At 42.1% G+C, this 13,590-nt stretch overlaps 2 protein-coding genes across 5 annotated transcripts in view; both read right to left on the reverse strand.

Annotated features, from left to right (window-relative positions):
• The window catches only part of VPS39 (VPS39 subunit of HOPS complex), a 32,789-nt gene extending 25,226 nt beyond the window's left edge, over positions 1–7,563 (reverse strand). Inside the window, exons 1-5 of one of the 3 annotated variants that reach the window (XM_080931658.1) lie at positions 7,361–7,563; positions 4,577–4,642; positions 1,596–1,628; positions 1,058–1,122; positions 322–364 (exon numbers count right to left, since the gene is read on the reverse strand). In XM_080931658.1, the coding sequence (XP_080787784.1) occupies positions 322–364; positions 1,058–1,122; positions 1,596–1,628; positions 4,577–4,642; positions 7,361–7,433 (280 nt within the window). In that variant the 5' untranslated portion in view covers positions 7,434–7,563. The remainder of the gene's footprint in view (positions 1–321; positions 365–1,057; positions 1,123–1,595; positions 1,629–4,576; positions 4,643–7,360) is intronic. The other 2 variants (XM_080931659.1, XM_080931660.1) reach the window with 2 other exon arrangements.
• A 2,851-nt stretch (positions 7,564–10,414) lies between these two features.
• The window catches only part of TMEM87A (transmembrane protein 87A), a 40,091-nt gene continuing 36,915 nt past the window's right edge, over positions 10,415–13,590 (reverse strand). For both annotated transcript variants that reach the window (XM_080931478.1, XM_080931477.1), the window contains exons 19-20: positions 13,347–13,377; positions 10,415–11,605 (exon numbers count right to left, since the gene is read on the reverse strand). In XM_080931478.1, the coding sequence (XP_080787604.1) occupies positions 11,564–11,605; positions 13,347–13,377 (73 nt within the window). In that variant the 3' untranslated portion in view covers positions 10,415–11,563. The remainder of the gene's footprint in view (positions 11,606–13,346; positions 13,378–13,590) is intronic.

Raw genomic sequence — 13,590 nt, forward strand, 5'->3', positions numbered from 1 at the left:
AACACCTACATGACGGTCTCGCTTAAGTTGTTCCTTGCCAGTCAGGGAACTTCTGCCTACTTCTCTCTTCCTGTGGAAAGAGCGCCAGCCCTTCCCACTCCTCAGATCCCACAGCGCTGTCAACATTTGCATCACCATGTACTTTATAAATTTTGGCAAGATGATCCCGGAATAGAGACTCTTGAAGAACAGAGCTCAAGGTCATGGCAGATGCTGCCTTTATTACCCATGTGCCCTGCTGTATCTGGTTAGAAGATACCAGCTCATTATAAACTACTGTTAAATTAACACATGAAACACAGATGTAGCCCCTTTCCTTACCTAACAAGCTGACTAGAATCTTAAACTGGGAAACCACATGGATCTGGAAAATAGAAAATCATTAGACTCAATTAAACATTTCTGGTAAGGTATAACAAAAGTTCACTTAACAAGAAGATTAAATTAGACTAAAGGGTCTGTACTGGTTACAGACACTTGAATCATATTTATGTGTAACCATGGTTTCTGCTTGTGACAGAGGATTTAGGTACTTGACCATGGGCAGAGATTCCCTAGATAAAGGGTGAAAAGACAAGAATTCAGAATCAAATAACATTATCAAGTTCTAGCTTTGGATGAGGCTTCAGTACCTCAATAGCTGATGCATTTGTTGGGAGCCTGGCCCTGCTATTGATATTTAGGGATGAGGACTGGTGGGAAGTCTGAATGAAGGTCACTGGAGATATGTCATTAGCCTAGTGAGTTAGTGTTCATGGGATTCTTCAGTTAGTTCTTAGGTTGTTAAAACAGGTCAAGTCTCTTTCAGAATCATCTTTGGCTTCCTGTTTGACACTGTGACCTTTCCTTGTTGCATGTGTCCTGTCATAAGGCCTCCGCTATGGCTGAAATGCTGGCAGCACCATAGTCTTGAATTTCTAGAATTGTGAGCTCAGTCAATCTCTTCTTCCTAAAGTAGCCTGCTCCAGCTACTGCATTACAGTACTGAAAACCAGACTAACACAGCAGGGCCTCACGGGAGCCAAACATTCTTATAGCAATACTCATGGCCACTTACCTGTTGGATCTTTTTGGAAAAGTTCTTATTGGACTTCTCTAGTGTTACCTCAAACCTGTTACAACCTATAGAAAACAAACAAACCTCTGTAGTCCCGAACACAGAGAAACATCTATTAACAACACAAATGTGACATCATATGCACTTCTGATAAATCTTTTTAAACACCTAAAAGACTACAAGTCAGAGGTCTGAAACAGGCAGCTCTCTTTACAGAGCACTGTAGGTAGCTTTCAACTCCAGTGTTACAGCAGAGGGTTTCAAGCACCTTTGGAGTCAGCAGAAAAGATCACACAATGTTTCCCAATGCAGCAAGGTACCTGGAGTCTGAAGATCTTACCCTAGAAAATACCTTGGCCAAGTACTTCACAGGAAGAGGGTAAAGCGTGGTAGTCAAACATGACAGCCCAAGCCCTGAGACCCAGCACAAAGTCTACTTGCACCTAGAACTACCCCAGCAGCGAGACATCCTGCACCATGAGGACAGAGCAAACAGTACCATCTCCAAGCTAGAGCAGGGGGATGCATCTACACTTACTGCCACTTTCAGGTGAGGCTACATCTGCTGGCACTGTTATAAAAAAGCGGAAGAGAGTCAACACCACAAAAACACAGGGGCCCCGAACTGCTGGGGAAAACACACTTAGCTGTACAAGTTACTGACCAAAATGAGAGCAATTATAATAATAATAACAGCTACTATGAGGCAGAGACTAGACACAAAGTGCTGGGTTGATTTACTCTGTATTTTGTATCACCTCACAACTGACCCCAAAGAGCTGGTATTGCTATTTCCATATTTTCTAAGAAAAAGTCTTATTCTATAGCCTGATGGGGGCAGGGGAGGGGCTAGATTTTACTACATAGCCTAGGCTGCCCTTGAACTCACTGTAATCTTCCTGCCTCAGCCTCTTGAATATAGGGATTATAGCATGAACTGCCAAATGAGTTTTTACTTTTTCCAATTATTATTTTATTACTGGAGGCAGGAATACACACGTCACGGCAGAGGCCAGCTTTGTGGAGTCAGTTCTCTCCTCCCGTTACACAGGTTCCAAGGACTGACTTTAGGTAATCAGACAAACACTTCACCCACTGGACCATCTCACTGGCCCCTCATTGATTGGTTTGTTTGTCTTGGGACGGTCTCCTTGGATTTGTGAAACAGGGCCTTGTTGATAATATACCAAAACTTGATGAAGGGGGTTTCTTTGAATGGGAACTCAGCCTCAGACATACCAATGAACTTTTCATTGTTACAATAGTTTCAACAAGTCACAAATTGCTACATAATAGCACATTCCAGTCCAGAATATTTAACAACACATTCATTACTGTCATCCCCAACCTCATGGAAAAATCTTTAAGGATCTCAGGGTCTCCAGAACTTGGTCAGGCCTGTTTTTTGTGCTCCATTGAGGCTGTGATCCAGAGCTATATGCTAGTTGGCCATTCCAGTGTGAATTGAAGAGTTTGAGGCTACTCTGTGTCAAGGGAAAGCTAGACAATGAGTTCCCTATATATGTCTGGACATTTGTGGAGAGGGACCCTCCAGGTTTTTTCAAAAGACAGTAGATGGGAAGTCGGTTCACTTTAAGAAGAGGAGTGGTAGCTATCTGGATGCCCAGAGCAGGTTTCGGCCATTAAAGCATTAATGGCCAAGCTGGTGAGGGCCATTAAAGCAACCCTGGTTCAGTGCTAGAGAGCTTGAAAGCAGAACCTTAAGATCTCTTAGCCACTCCTCTTGGCAACTGCCTTGTGACAGGAAGGAGTGATATGTGTCCCCAACACATCTTTCCTGGATGTTCCTGCAGCTGCCTGTAGTCATGCCTCATCCAAGGCACATCTGCCTGAAGTCACCTTTGCACCCACTCATCCTCCTAAGTGTTCCATCCTCTGCCCAAATTCCCCATGTTGCCATCTGCCTCCTGCTTCACTTTTCCTTCTCAAGTAGAAGCTGCAAGCATGCAGTATGGGAAAGCCTTTGGAACAGCACTAACTATGATCAGATAAATACTGGGCGAGTTCAAAGATAACGTAAGGTCTGAGAAGGCAGCAAGCTTGGAGTGTAGACATCGGCTGGCTACAACTCTCATTTTCTGTTGGAAGCTCGAGCTTTCTAACTTATGGCCGATGCTGCCAGACTTCCAGCTGTGATCCTCTGAAGTGACTTCATTAAAACAAAACAAAGCAAAACAAAAACCAAAAACTCAGCACTTGAGAGGCAGGTTTATGTCTGTGAGTTTGAGGCCAACCTGGTCTACAAAGTGAATTCAGGACAGCAAGGGTTACATAGTAAGACTGTCTCAAAAACAAACAAACAAAAAAACAAAGCAAAATACAATAAAATTTTACTCAGTATCCGAAGGGGTCTGAAAATTTAGTCTTTCATGCAAAACTTAATATGCCTGAAAAAAAAAATCAGCCAGTGCATCTCATACCTCAACAAAATACACACGTTTTCCTGAAATAGCCACAGGCCTGCATACCTGACACTAACCCTGTACTTCAGGCTAGTCTTGAATTTGCAGCAATCCTCCTGCCTCAGCTTTCTACATGCTGCAGTTTGAGGCATGAAGTCACCGCACCTGGCTTGAAAGACTGTTTTACTCTTAACCTAAGTTACTAAGGAAATAGAGAGTAGGTTAAAAAGGATGTACTTGCTGGGGCTGGAGAGATGGCCCATGGTTCAGAGAACTTGCTACTCTTGCAGAGGGCTTGAGTTTACTTAGCATCCATGTCTGCCAGCTGACAACCACCTACAACTCCAGCTCTAGGAGATCAGGTATGTACGCATGTATACATAGCTACAGACACACATGAAGACACACACACACACACACACACACATGGCTGCATGACACATTCTGCCATCAGGCGCCCTTTGGCCTCCCAAACATCTAGTTTCCATAAGGAAAAGTACAGACATAAAACCAGAAAATGGGATAGTCTTTAACGGAGTATATTTCAAATACTTTAGTTATTATTCTACATTATTACGGATAAAATCACAATAAGAATTTTCATTTTTAAAGGCTTTTCGAACCTACTATTGCTTTACGTGCTTCCAACGACTTTGTCCAAGTTTACAAAAGACAATGCTAGGATCAGAAAGGTCTCACCAGGCACATGGCCAAGAAGTAAAACTGGGCACAAACCAGATCCGCTCTTCCTAACCTATCCTCATAAGTCAGTGCGAACCACATCAACGGCTACTGTTCTTTTATAGCATTTATATATGATTCTTATTCCCATCAGAAATATAAGAAATCACCTCACTAAGAATTCTCAGAGGCTGGAATTCAGATCTACCTACCAGAGGAGGCTAGGAAACTGTTTATTAAAACAGATCCCAGGAGATTCTCATGTTTCTTCCTATTTCCCCACAGCCCTCCCTCCTAGTTGCCCCCTTATGACCAAGAATCTGTTTTCATACCCATACACCAGCTAACTAGCAAAGCTAACTAGTGAAGCTTTCCTTCACATCACAAGCCAGCTGTTGCTCAGTTTGAGACTCACCCACATCCTTCCGAATCCTGTAGAGAAGAAGATGCCCTTGCTTGGTTCCAACAAGAAGCCATTCCTCTAGAAATGAGCCCAAAGAAAGGTAATTAGCTTTTGTTAAAACCCTATTTCTTTAACTTCGCTATCTGAGGAGGACGAAATTGTGGCTTAGTAGCAGAGTACTTCCTAGTGTGATACATATAAACCCTGAGTTAAATTCTCAGTGTGTGTGTTGGGGGAGGGGAGCAGCAGAAAGGAGGAAGAGGTCAGAAAATGAAACAAAGAAAAAATACTATTTTGCCAGACATGGTAGTTTGTGCCTATAACCCCAGCAATGGGACCACTAAGGCAGGAGTACTTCAGTGAGTTTAAACCAGTCTAGGCTGCCAAGCAAAGCTATTTTAGGCTAGCGACATTGGCAGATAGGAAATGTCCTTGGCTTCATAGTTTAAAATTCAGTTTAGGGCAATGGGGGGGGGGGGGTGGGTAGCTTGTCTTTTACTACTTGGTGGGTTCTTCTCTCTTCCACCTTTTTCCTACCCTTTTTCTTCCACCCTTTCAACCCACTCACACTAGACAGGAGGGAAAAAAGATAGAAAGGAAAAGAGGTAACATTATCTTCAATAGACTACTTCCTGCTGCTTGAGGAATGGAGTTCCTCCAGGCAAGTTTGATCTTTGCCTTCAGGATATCTTGTTTCTTCTTCTTTCTTCTTTGCTAGCAACTACTACTTAACAAACTGAGACAGAAAGCTATCAATCACCAAACAACAGTCCACCCTGCCTCTTGGGGCCCTAGCATTTATCTACCCTCTGAAAAGTCCCCAGAATTCCGAATGTCACACAACTGCAGAACCAAAGGCAAAAACCACACCCCTGCACAAGGCAAGTCATAGTCAGTCGCAGTGGACACTCTGAAGCAACCCCATATCACACACCTGGGATTAAAACAAAAAATATTCCCATAATATTTCTGTTTTTTTTTTTTTAATTGTCTCTGTTAGGGTCATGCTATTAACATCCTAATGCTAAAGGGGCAGCTGGATTACATAACTGGAATTCAGGGAGACCATCAACGTCCTCATTTCCATTGCCCAGAAAAGAGATGGATTATGCCAGCCTCCCAGCTTAAATTTTGTCTGTTTTCTCATGTTCTGATCACTAGGTGAGCTTCCCAGGTAACATACACAGACCGACACACACAAGAGGGGCAGTGACTAGAAGTAGCAATAATTGCTAGTGTTAAAGCAGCAATAATTATTATCTAAAGCCTGAAAGTAAACAACCTTCCTGTACTCCAACAGAGACTTAGTAACCTAGGAGACGGCACTTCTTCTGTCTGGTGAGGGGTCAGAGCTCCTTATCCTTTCAAAGCTGGTCTTGAGAAGCTCAGCTAAGTGGACTCTTTACTCTGACAATGTGGATGGAGTCAATGTCACTCTCAGAGGACAGAGTCAATGAGTGTGACAAGCTACGGCAAGCCTGTGGCGAGCAGCTGCTTTCATCTTGCTTGGATGGATGTCTTAGACTGAACTGAATACGTGCCCTGTGTGTTGAAAATAAGTAGCATATATGTCTGGTGTCATGTATCTGGAGTCACAACCTGTCCTCATGCTTTTGTTGCCCACAGTGTTCTCGGTACCCAGATACCATTTCTCATCCATCCTTGCATTCCTGTCCGTGGTGGAGAAACTGGTACAGGTAGGCATCTAATACACATTTGATGAGACAAAGGAGAATCCCTCCATGTATTCTTTTCTACTGAGAGAGCTCTCCTCCAGGAAATGAGGTTTTCTTGAGATGTCTGTAGGAAGCTGGGTTCTATTCTCTCCCTAATCCAAAGGGCTATATCAATTTACAGTGGAGGTGTTAGTTTACAGAGGTTAGGGGCTGCTCAAAGAGGAAGTGCACAGAGTAAAACAAAGATCTGAATCCTTCTGAAGAGTCTACAAAGAACCTGCAAGGATGGCTGGGTAATGCTATCAATAGATGGTCGCCATCAACATTTCCACATGGTCGGTCCATCATGGTACCTTTCTCAGTGCAAACTCTATGGAAAGATTCCGAACTTTACCTTTGTGTGGGCCCTTGATGTCTAGGTCATGGACATTAATAGAAAAGACTGAATTATTTTGACTTAGCCTTTGGGGGTTGTTATGGATAATAACGATTTGTGGAAAAAGCACTCAATGTAGCCCGAGAGCCAAGATTTACATTCTTGAACTCCAGTGTACACAGGAAGGATGCTGACCTCGCTTTCTGTATTAATCAATGCCAAGAAAAAGTATACAAGGTCGTATGGATCAGGTTTCACAGCAGTCTGGTGCTTTTCCCCTTCAGTCAGGTAATTTGGGCACCTCACAACATAAGGTAGTCAATCACTTAGAGTGAGTATGTGAGCTACCTACTAAAAAGAAGAATAAACTAAGTGAACACTAAATGTTCTGATGCTAACTTGTCTTTCACCTAGAGAACACAACAATCATTTAACAAGTTGAGGTACTTGGCAGGCTTTGCCCTTTCCACTTAAGATTTCTTGGGAACCAAAATGGGCCCCAACAGAGCATAAACAATAAAGCGAGCTCAGACTTCAACTGCACAGCACACAAGAGAGAGCGGAGCGTCCACAAATGGACTGTCCTTTAGCGGTCGCGCCAGCCGTCCCGGGTGGACAGTTCTGCCATGTCCCTGCCCTCTCTGGCAGCCTGCGTCCGCAGCCCACCCACAGTCAGACGCCTTGCCTCTCTCCAGCTTGGCGCGAGGGACCACCACCTCCCTGGCCCGAGGCCCTGCAGCTCACCCCAGGCAGCCAGGCAGTCAATCTGCAGGGGAAGCTTTTCCAGGATCGGCACCGGCTCGAAAGCGTCATGCATGGCTGCGGGAGCTTCGCCGCAGCCGTCCCGCCCCTGCTGCTGGGAGGAGCCTGCGGCCGGAAAACAGGGAAGACCCGGATCCCAACAGGGACCCCTGCTACAGAGCCTTCAGCAACACCTCCATCCTCGCTGCCGGACTTCCTGCTGCCTTAAGCCCGCCCCTTCCGCCGCAGAAGCCCCGCCCCCCGCCACGAGTTCTCATCCTTACAAGCTGCTCAGAGTCCCTTGGTGTTTGTGGTGGAAGGAGGGAAACAATTTTAATCATAGGGTTGTCCTAGGCAGTCCTCGTGTGCGTAATAGGAATCTAGCTCACTGGGTTCACCAGAAGTAGCTCACCAGGAGAGGTGGTATACTCCAGATATCCCAGCACTCAGGAAGTTCAGAGGTATTTTCAGTCACATAGCGAGTGACTATTTTTACTTGAGGCTCTGTAAAAACCAGCCCACCCAACCACAGAGGAAAAAAGAACTTCTGCTTGGAGATATGCCACTTAGGAAATTTGGTGGCTTTTCTTTTTTTTTTTTTTTTCCTTCTGGAAATGGATTGTTGCAGGCCTTACTTTCATATTCTACATAACCTTTTTCAGAGTAAGACCCATTAAAATTGTGAACATCTAGCAAGTCTGACACACTCTAGCCAGTCAATAGATTGCTTCAGTATCATTACTGTATTTCAACTAATTCTTGGTTATACCTTAGGTTTACATTGTTAAAGCTGTAGACCAGTGGTTCTCTCCTAGTACCTAGACAAGCAACTTCTGAAAAATGCAGCCTTGGGCCTCATTCCAACTTTACTCACTTTAGTATGAACTCAAGGTGAGTTTGTACACTTGAACACACACACACACACACACACACACACACAAAGGCTAATGTTTCTTAGTCCCAGTATAATCCTTTAGGGATTGCATATAGGACTGTATTATGTATGTACTGGAGGATGCTTGGAAGCAACCTCAGAACACACCTGCAAGATAAATTCTAGAGCAGCTTACCCAAAGATTAGATACATGAATGAAAATGTCTTGTTTGATTAACACTTCTGGTGAGCCACTGTCACTGACCAACGTTTTCAACCAGAGGTCAGATGTCTTCCTCACTAGTTTCCACTTCATAATTTATGAGAAAGGGGTGTTTTTGTTTGCTCTTGTTTCTGAGACACATCCACCTATTTCACAGTTAGCCTGGCTAGCCCGTGCCCCAGGGAACCACCTGTGCCCAGTTTCAGTGCAAGGGCACCAGCTTTGTCACGTGGATACCATGAATCCAAAATCAGATCCCCATGCTTCTGGGCCATTGCTTATTGTACTTATAAATCACTTGGACACACTACTAAAATGTACATAAGATTCAATAGGACCAGAACAGGATCCTCAACTGAGCCCGTTGAATATATTTCTGGGTATGGCTGATAGTACTGATCACTGAGATCACATTTCAAGTGCAAGAGCGCAGGCCCAGCCTTTTGACACTGGATACAATGTAGTGATGTAGAGTTTATACTTGAAAATTACAAAGTTGAGTTACAAAGTTGTGTTGAATGACATTCAAGGCTATCCTTGCTTCAGTGCCTCTAGCCACAGGATATACATGCCTGAGAGTCTAATCACTAACCTTCAGGAGGGATTTGAAACTGGTGATCAAAGTCGTAGTAACTTGATTCTCCCATCCTGTGTCTTATGTCCTAATAATCATTTTAGGAAAGCAAGTAACAGCTCTTAAGGGCAACTTTATTCTACTTGGAGAATTAAAAACCCACTCAATTTAAGTTGTACACATGGTCTATAGCAAAGTATCAGTTGTGGCATAAATTTGAGCATTTGAGTTTAATGCAAAACTCTAAAAGGGTAGGTATGCTATGACATCCAGACAACTTTTTATACAGGATCAGTTTTTCTCATGTTAGGAGCACTGCTTGTCCTATCTTTATCAACCAATGTTCTGATAGTCAAATGGAAGTAAACTGTCAAATGATTAGAAACACAATTTCTAATTAAGTCTTTTCTTGAAATTTTAGAATGCCAACTATTATGTTAGGAAATGGTCTAATACTTTTAAGTTCAAGGTACAAGGACCAAGAACAATATTAAATTATAAGAAAGAAATAGATCAACACCACTCAACCAAATTACCTTCCTGATATGGTCTGTCCTTAAATCACATTATAACCAATAAATAATAAACCAATCCCAATAGCATAGCGTCAGATCCAAGTCTATAAAACTATATATTAGGGTACTGCTTTTAACAGATTTCTTTTTCCTAAGTCTCCAGTTGACATCGAAGCTCTCTAAAAACCACACGACCCACAACCCTGCTGCACTGTAGTAATTATTCCATCTGCTAAGTTTTACCTGCAACAGCACACATGATGCCACCAGCCACTATAATGAATTAGTTTCAAAATATACCTCATTTCCCATTATTGTTCTTTAAGGGTACTGCCTAAGGTAGAGTTCAAAAAAGCCACCATTGCAAAAAGCTGTAGAAAGATGTCTCCTAAACGCTATTAACATTTTACTATGGTGTGCTGGTTAGCTCTTTGTCAAGCTGACACAAGCTAGGGTTACCTGGGAAGAGGAAAATTCAGCTAAAAGAAATATCTCTATCAGATTAGACTGTAGGCAAGTCTTTGGGAGCATTTTCTTGATTAATAATTGATGTGGGAAAGCCCAGCCTATTGGCACTCCTGGGCAGGTTGTTATGGGTAGTATAAAAAAAAATAAAAAGAAAAGAAAAGCAGTGTTTCGCCATAGCCTCTTCCTCAGTTCCTGCCTAGGCTTTTCTCAATGATGGATTATGGTAGGACCTGAAGTAAACCCTTTCCTTTCCAAGTTACTTTTGGTCATGGTGTTTACAGCAATGAAAGCAAACCAGAACAGTGTAGGTTAGTAAAAGCCATGGAAAGAAAGTCTCCACTGGGGTCTGAAAGAAGAGTGTGCAGAGAAAATTTGAAATAAACAAGAAAGACACTAGTTTTGTTAAAATTTTTATATTAAAAAGTGGCATGAACTTTTCATGTAGAACAAAAATTTAGGGAAGGGAAAACTGGATAAAACCATTAAAACTGAAATACAGTGCTTCAAGTGACTCCCATCACCTGATGATGTTATAAGCAGTTTCTAAGCCAACACCAGATACTAGAACCATCAATCTTAAAAAAAAAAAAGAGCAGCAGTCTGGGCCTCCATACCACGTCATGCAAGAATAACTGCTTGTAAAGCAACGGGACCTGTGCCCTCTCTATAAGCTTCCCCTCTGAAGCATGATAATCCCTCCTGCGGGGTGAATAACCATAGCACTTAAACAGAGTGCCTCTTGGCATCTAGTGTAATCCCAAAGAATGGCATGAAGGCAAATCAAGCATTGCCTGTGTCTGCAATGCTGCCCTTGGAGGCTGACTAAATGGTAGTTAAAAGTTTTGGAGTGTGCACCACATTGCCAGCAATGGGATGTGTCATAATATCAGATGTCAGAAGAGTTAAGCTAATATTTCTCTTTAAAGCACATCTGAAATAGAAAAATCTTTAATATACACAATTTGTAAACAAAATTGCACTTGATTTTAAATCACATGTAACATTCTCTCCCTCAAACCCCCTCCCTTTTGGTCACTTATAGATCTATGGTTCTTTAACTCAAAAGGGCCTATTTCCCTCAAACTACTTCTGCAAGATATCTTGACTTCCAGGAAATTCAAAAATAAAAAATAATTCCTCCCATTGCCAATACAACTTCCTAAATAAATAAAAATCACAGGCAGTTGCTCCTAGAGATGACTATGGTGTAAATGACACAGTCCTTTCATAAACTTTAAACTTCCTAGTCTGACAGATTAAACAACAGAATAGAAAGTTCAGGGACAACATGTAGCTTGCAAAAACAGCCATGGTGGGTTTTGGGAGGGAAAGGTGTCAATGATGTAAAGAAGCCTGTAGATTTTTCTCATCCCATGAATGTGTTTTCAGCAACCGTTCTTCTTGGCTGATGCCTCTTCCCAGCTCCCATGCACAAAGATCAAGGAACAGAGCAAGATGTGATTGCCTCCTTTTATCCCATGGAGCAGTTCAGAAGACTGACATGCAAGTCTCTTCCCAATACAAGCCATCTTCTACGGAAGTTTCCCATTGCTTACTCCATCTTTGACCTTTCAAAGTGTGTGATCATTCGTTCCTAAGAAGGCAGAAAAGATTTATTCTAAGTACATAACTTAAATGATCTAAATTCCAAATAATTTCTATATAAATGGCTCAAACAGATATTTTCACAACTACTTTTCTATGTTAATTGTTTACAGCAGTGTATCTATAATTTTGAAACATTATAAGCCCCATCTGAGGTGAAATGACTCAACTATAACTCAGAAGGAAATTCAACATGCTTACAGTTTTTTAGTGTGTGATACAATATTGTTAAATGCAAGCACAGTGTTGTACAGTAGATCTGGATCTGTGGAAATCTTGTTTTAACTAAACTGGTATATGAGTCTGTCCGTGTACCTTTTGACCTCAGGTAACAGACACACACGTGATGTACTTACATCTATGTAGAAAAACACTTATACACATAGAATAATACAAAAATTAAAAGTTGCAATAGTAACCAACTCAGGGGCACACTGCCCAGCCAGTCTGAAGTATCTAGCCACAGATTCAATGAGAGACCTTGTTTCAAAAAATAAGGTGGACATACACAGAGAAAGACAAAAACATAGGCCTGCTAGCCTCTACACAAACACACACACACACACACACACACACACACACACACACACGGATTGCACACTTTAAAAAAAAGATGGTAAGGTTTTGGGGCAAAGCGGTGTGCACACCTTTAATCCCAGCACTTAGAGGTCAGAGACAGGTAGATCTCTAACTTTGAGGCTAGCCTAGTCTATAAAGTAAGCTCCAAGACAGCCAAGGCTACACAGAGAAACCCTGTCTTGAAAAAAAATAAATTTCTTCGGACACTAGGACTTTAAGATGGCATCCCTTGTGCCATTGAAGGAGAAGAGGTTCACAGAAGTTAAACTTAGAGAGCCATACGAGAAATCAACATTTAAAAGATATATATATATAGTTAGTTCCATAAGCCTAGGCCACATTAAGACAGACACTGTGTGAATGCTTCTCAATGAACTATACAGAGAGAAGGTTCAGCAGGAAGAGAACCAGCAGCTCTTTAGGGACACCCGACTCACTTCCCAGAACCCACATGCTAGCTAACAACCACCTGCAACGCCTGTTCTAGGGGATCCAATGTCTTCTTCTGGACCCTGAGGGCACCAGACATGCAAGTGATACAGACACACATGCAGGAAAAACACCCACACACATAAATATTAGAGATACTAATTATAATATTTTATAGAACAGAAGCATAGAAATGCTGAATTTAGTGACAGGTAACTTGAAAAACTTCTAATTTGTTCCTTTCTCAACACTATTCCTTGATATACCAAGATGACAATAGGATAAAGCCGAATTTCCTAAAGTCAGAAGAATTACAAAGTAGAGTTCACTGTCTGTTACCCACCTTTGTTTTTCTAAACAAGGTTTCTCTGTATAGCCTTGGCTGTCTTAGACCAAGGCTCTCTGTAGACCAAGCTGACCTCAAGCTCAGAGCTCTGCCTGCCTCCTGAGAGCTGGGATTAAAGGTGAGCATCACTATACCTGGCTTGTTACTCAACTTTTAAATGAAAACATTCATAAGGCTGACCGTGTAACTCAGGAAAAGGGACTATGTACACACAGATACACAGAAAGGAATCTTTGTATGTCCATTCCTGTCTTGAAAACCAGGCAAACCAGTCCATCATCAGTACACAGATAAGATTCTTTGTCAATGGAGAATTCACCAGTGGCTATTTAGTTACCAGATCAACCAAGATAAAGTCCATGATTTGATCACTAACCTCATCTGAGTCCAGCAAGGCCGGAAGTGCTCTGCAGAGAAACATAATATTAAATAAGACCAAAAACTGTTCATGAAGGACAACAGAATAACTAGTGAAATAATCAGAATCATTCAAGTTATAGATAAAAAAATAAAACAAACTCTACAGAGTGGCAGGGTCAATGTCTCATTGACATTACAACTCCAGGAAGGAATTCCGAAGTTTAAAAAGAACTAGCCTATGGATTTTAAACTGACCTAGA

The sequence above is a fragment of the Micromys minutus genome (genome assembly GCF_963924665.1).
Source record: "Micromys minutus genome assembly, chromosome: 17".
NCBI classification, from domain to species: Eukaryota; Metazoa; Chordata; class Mammalia; order Rodentia; family Muridae; genus Micromys; species Micromys minutus.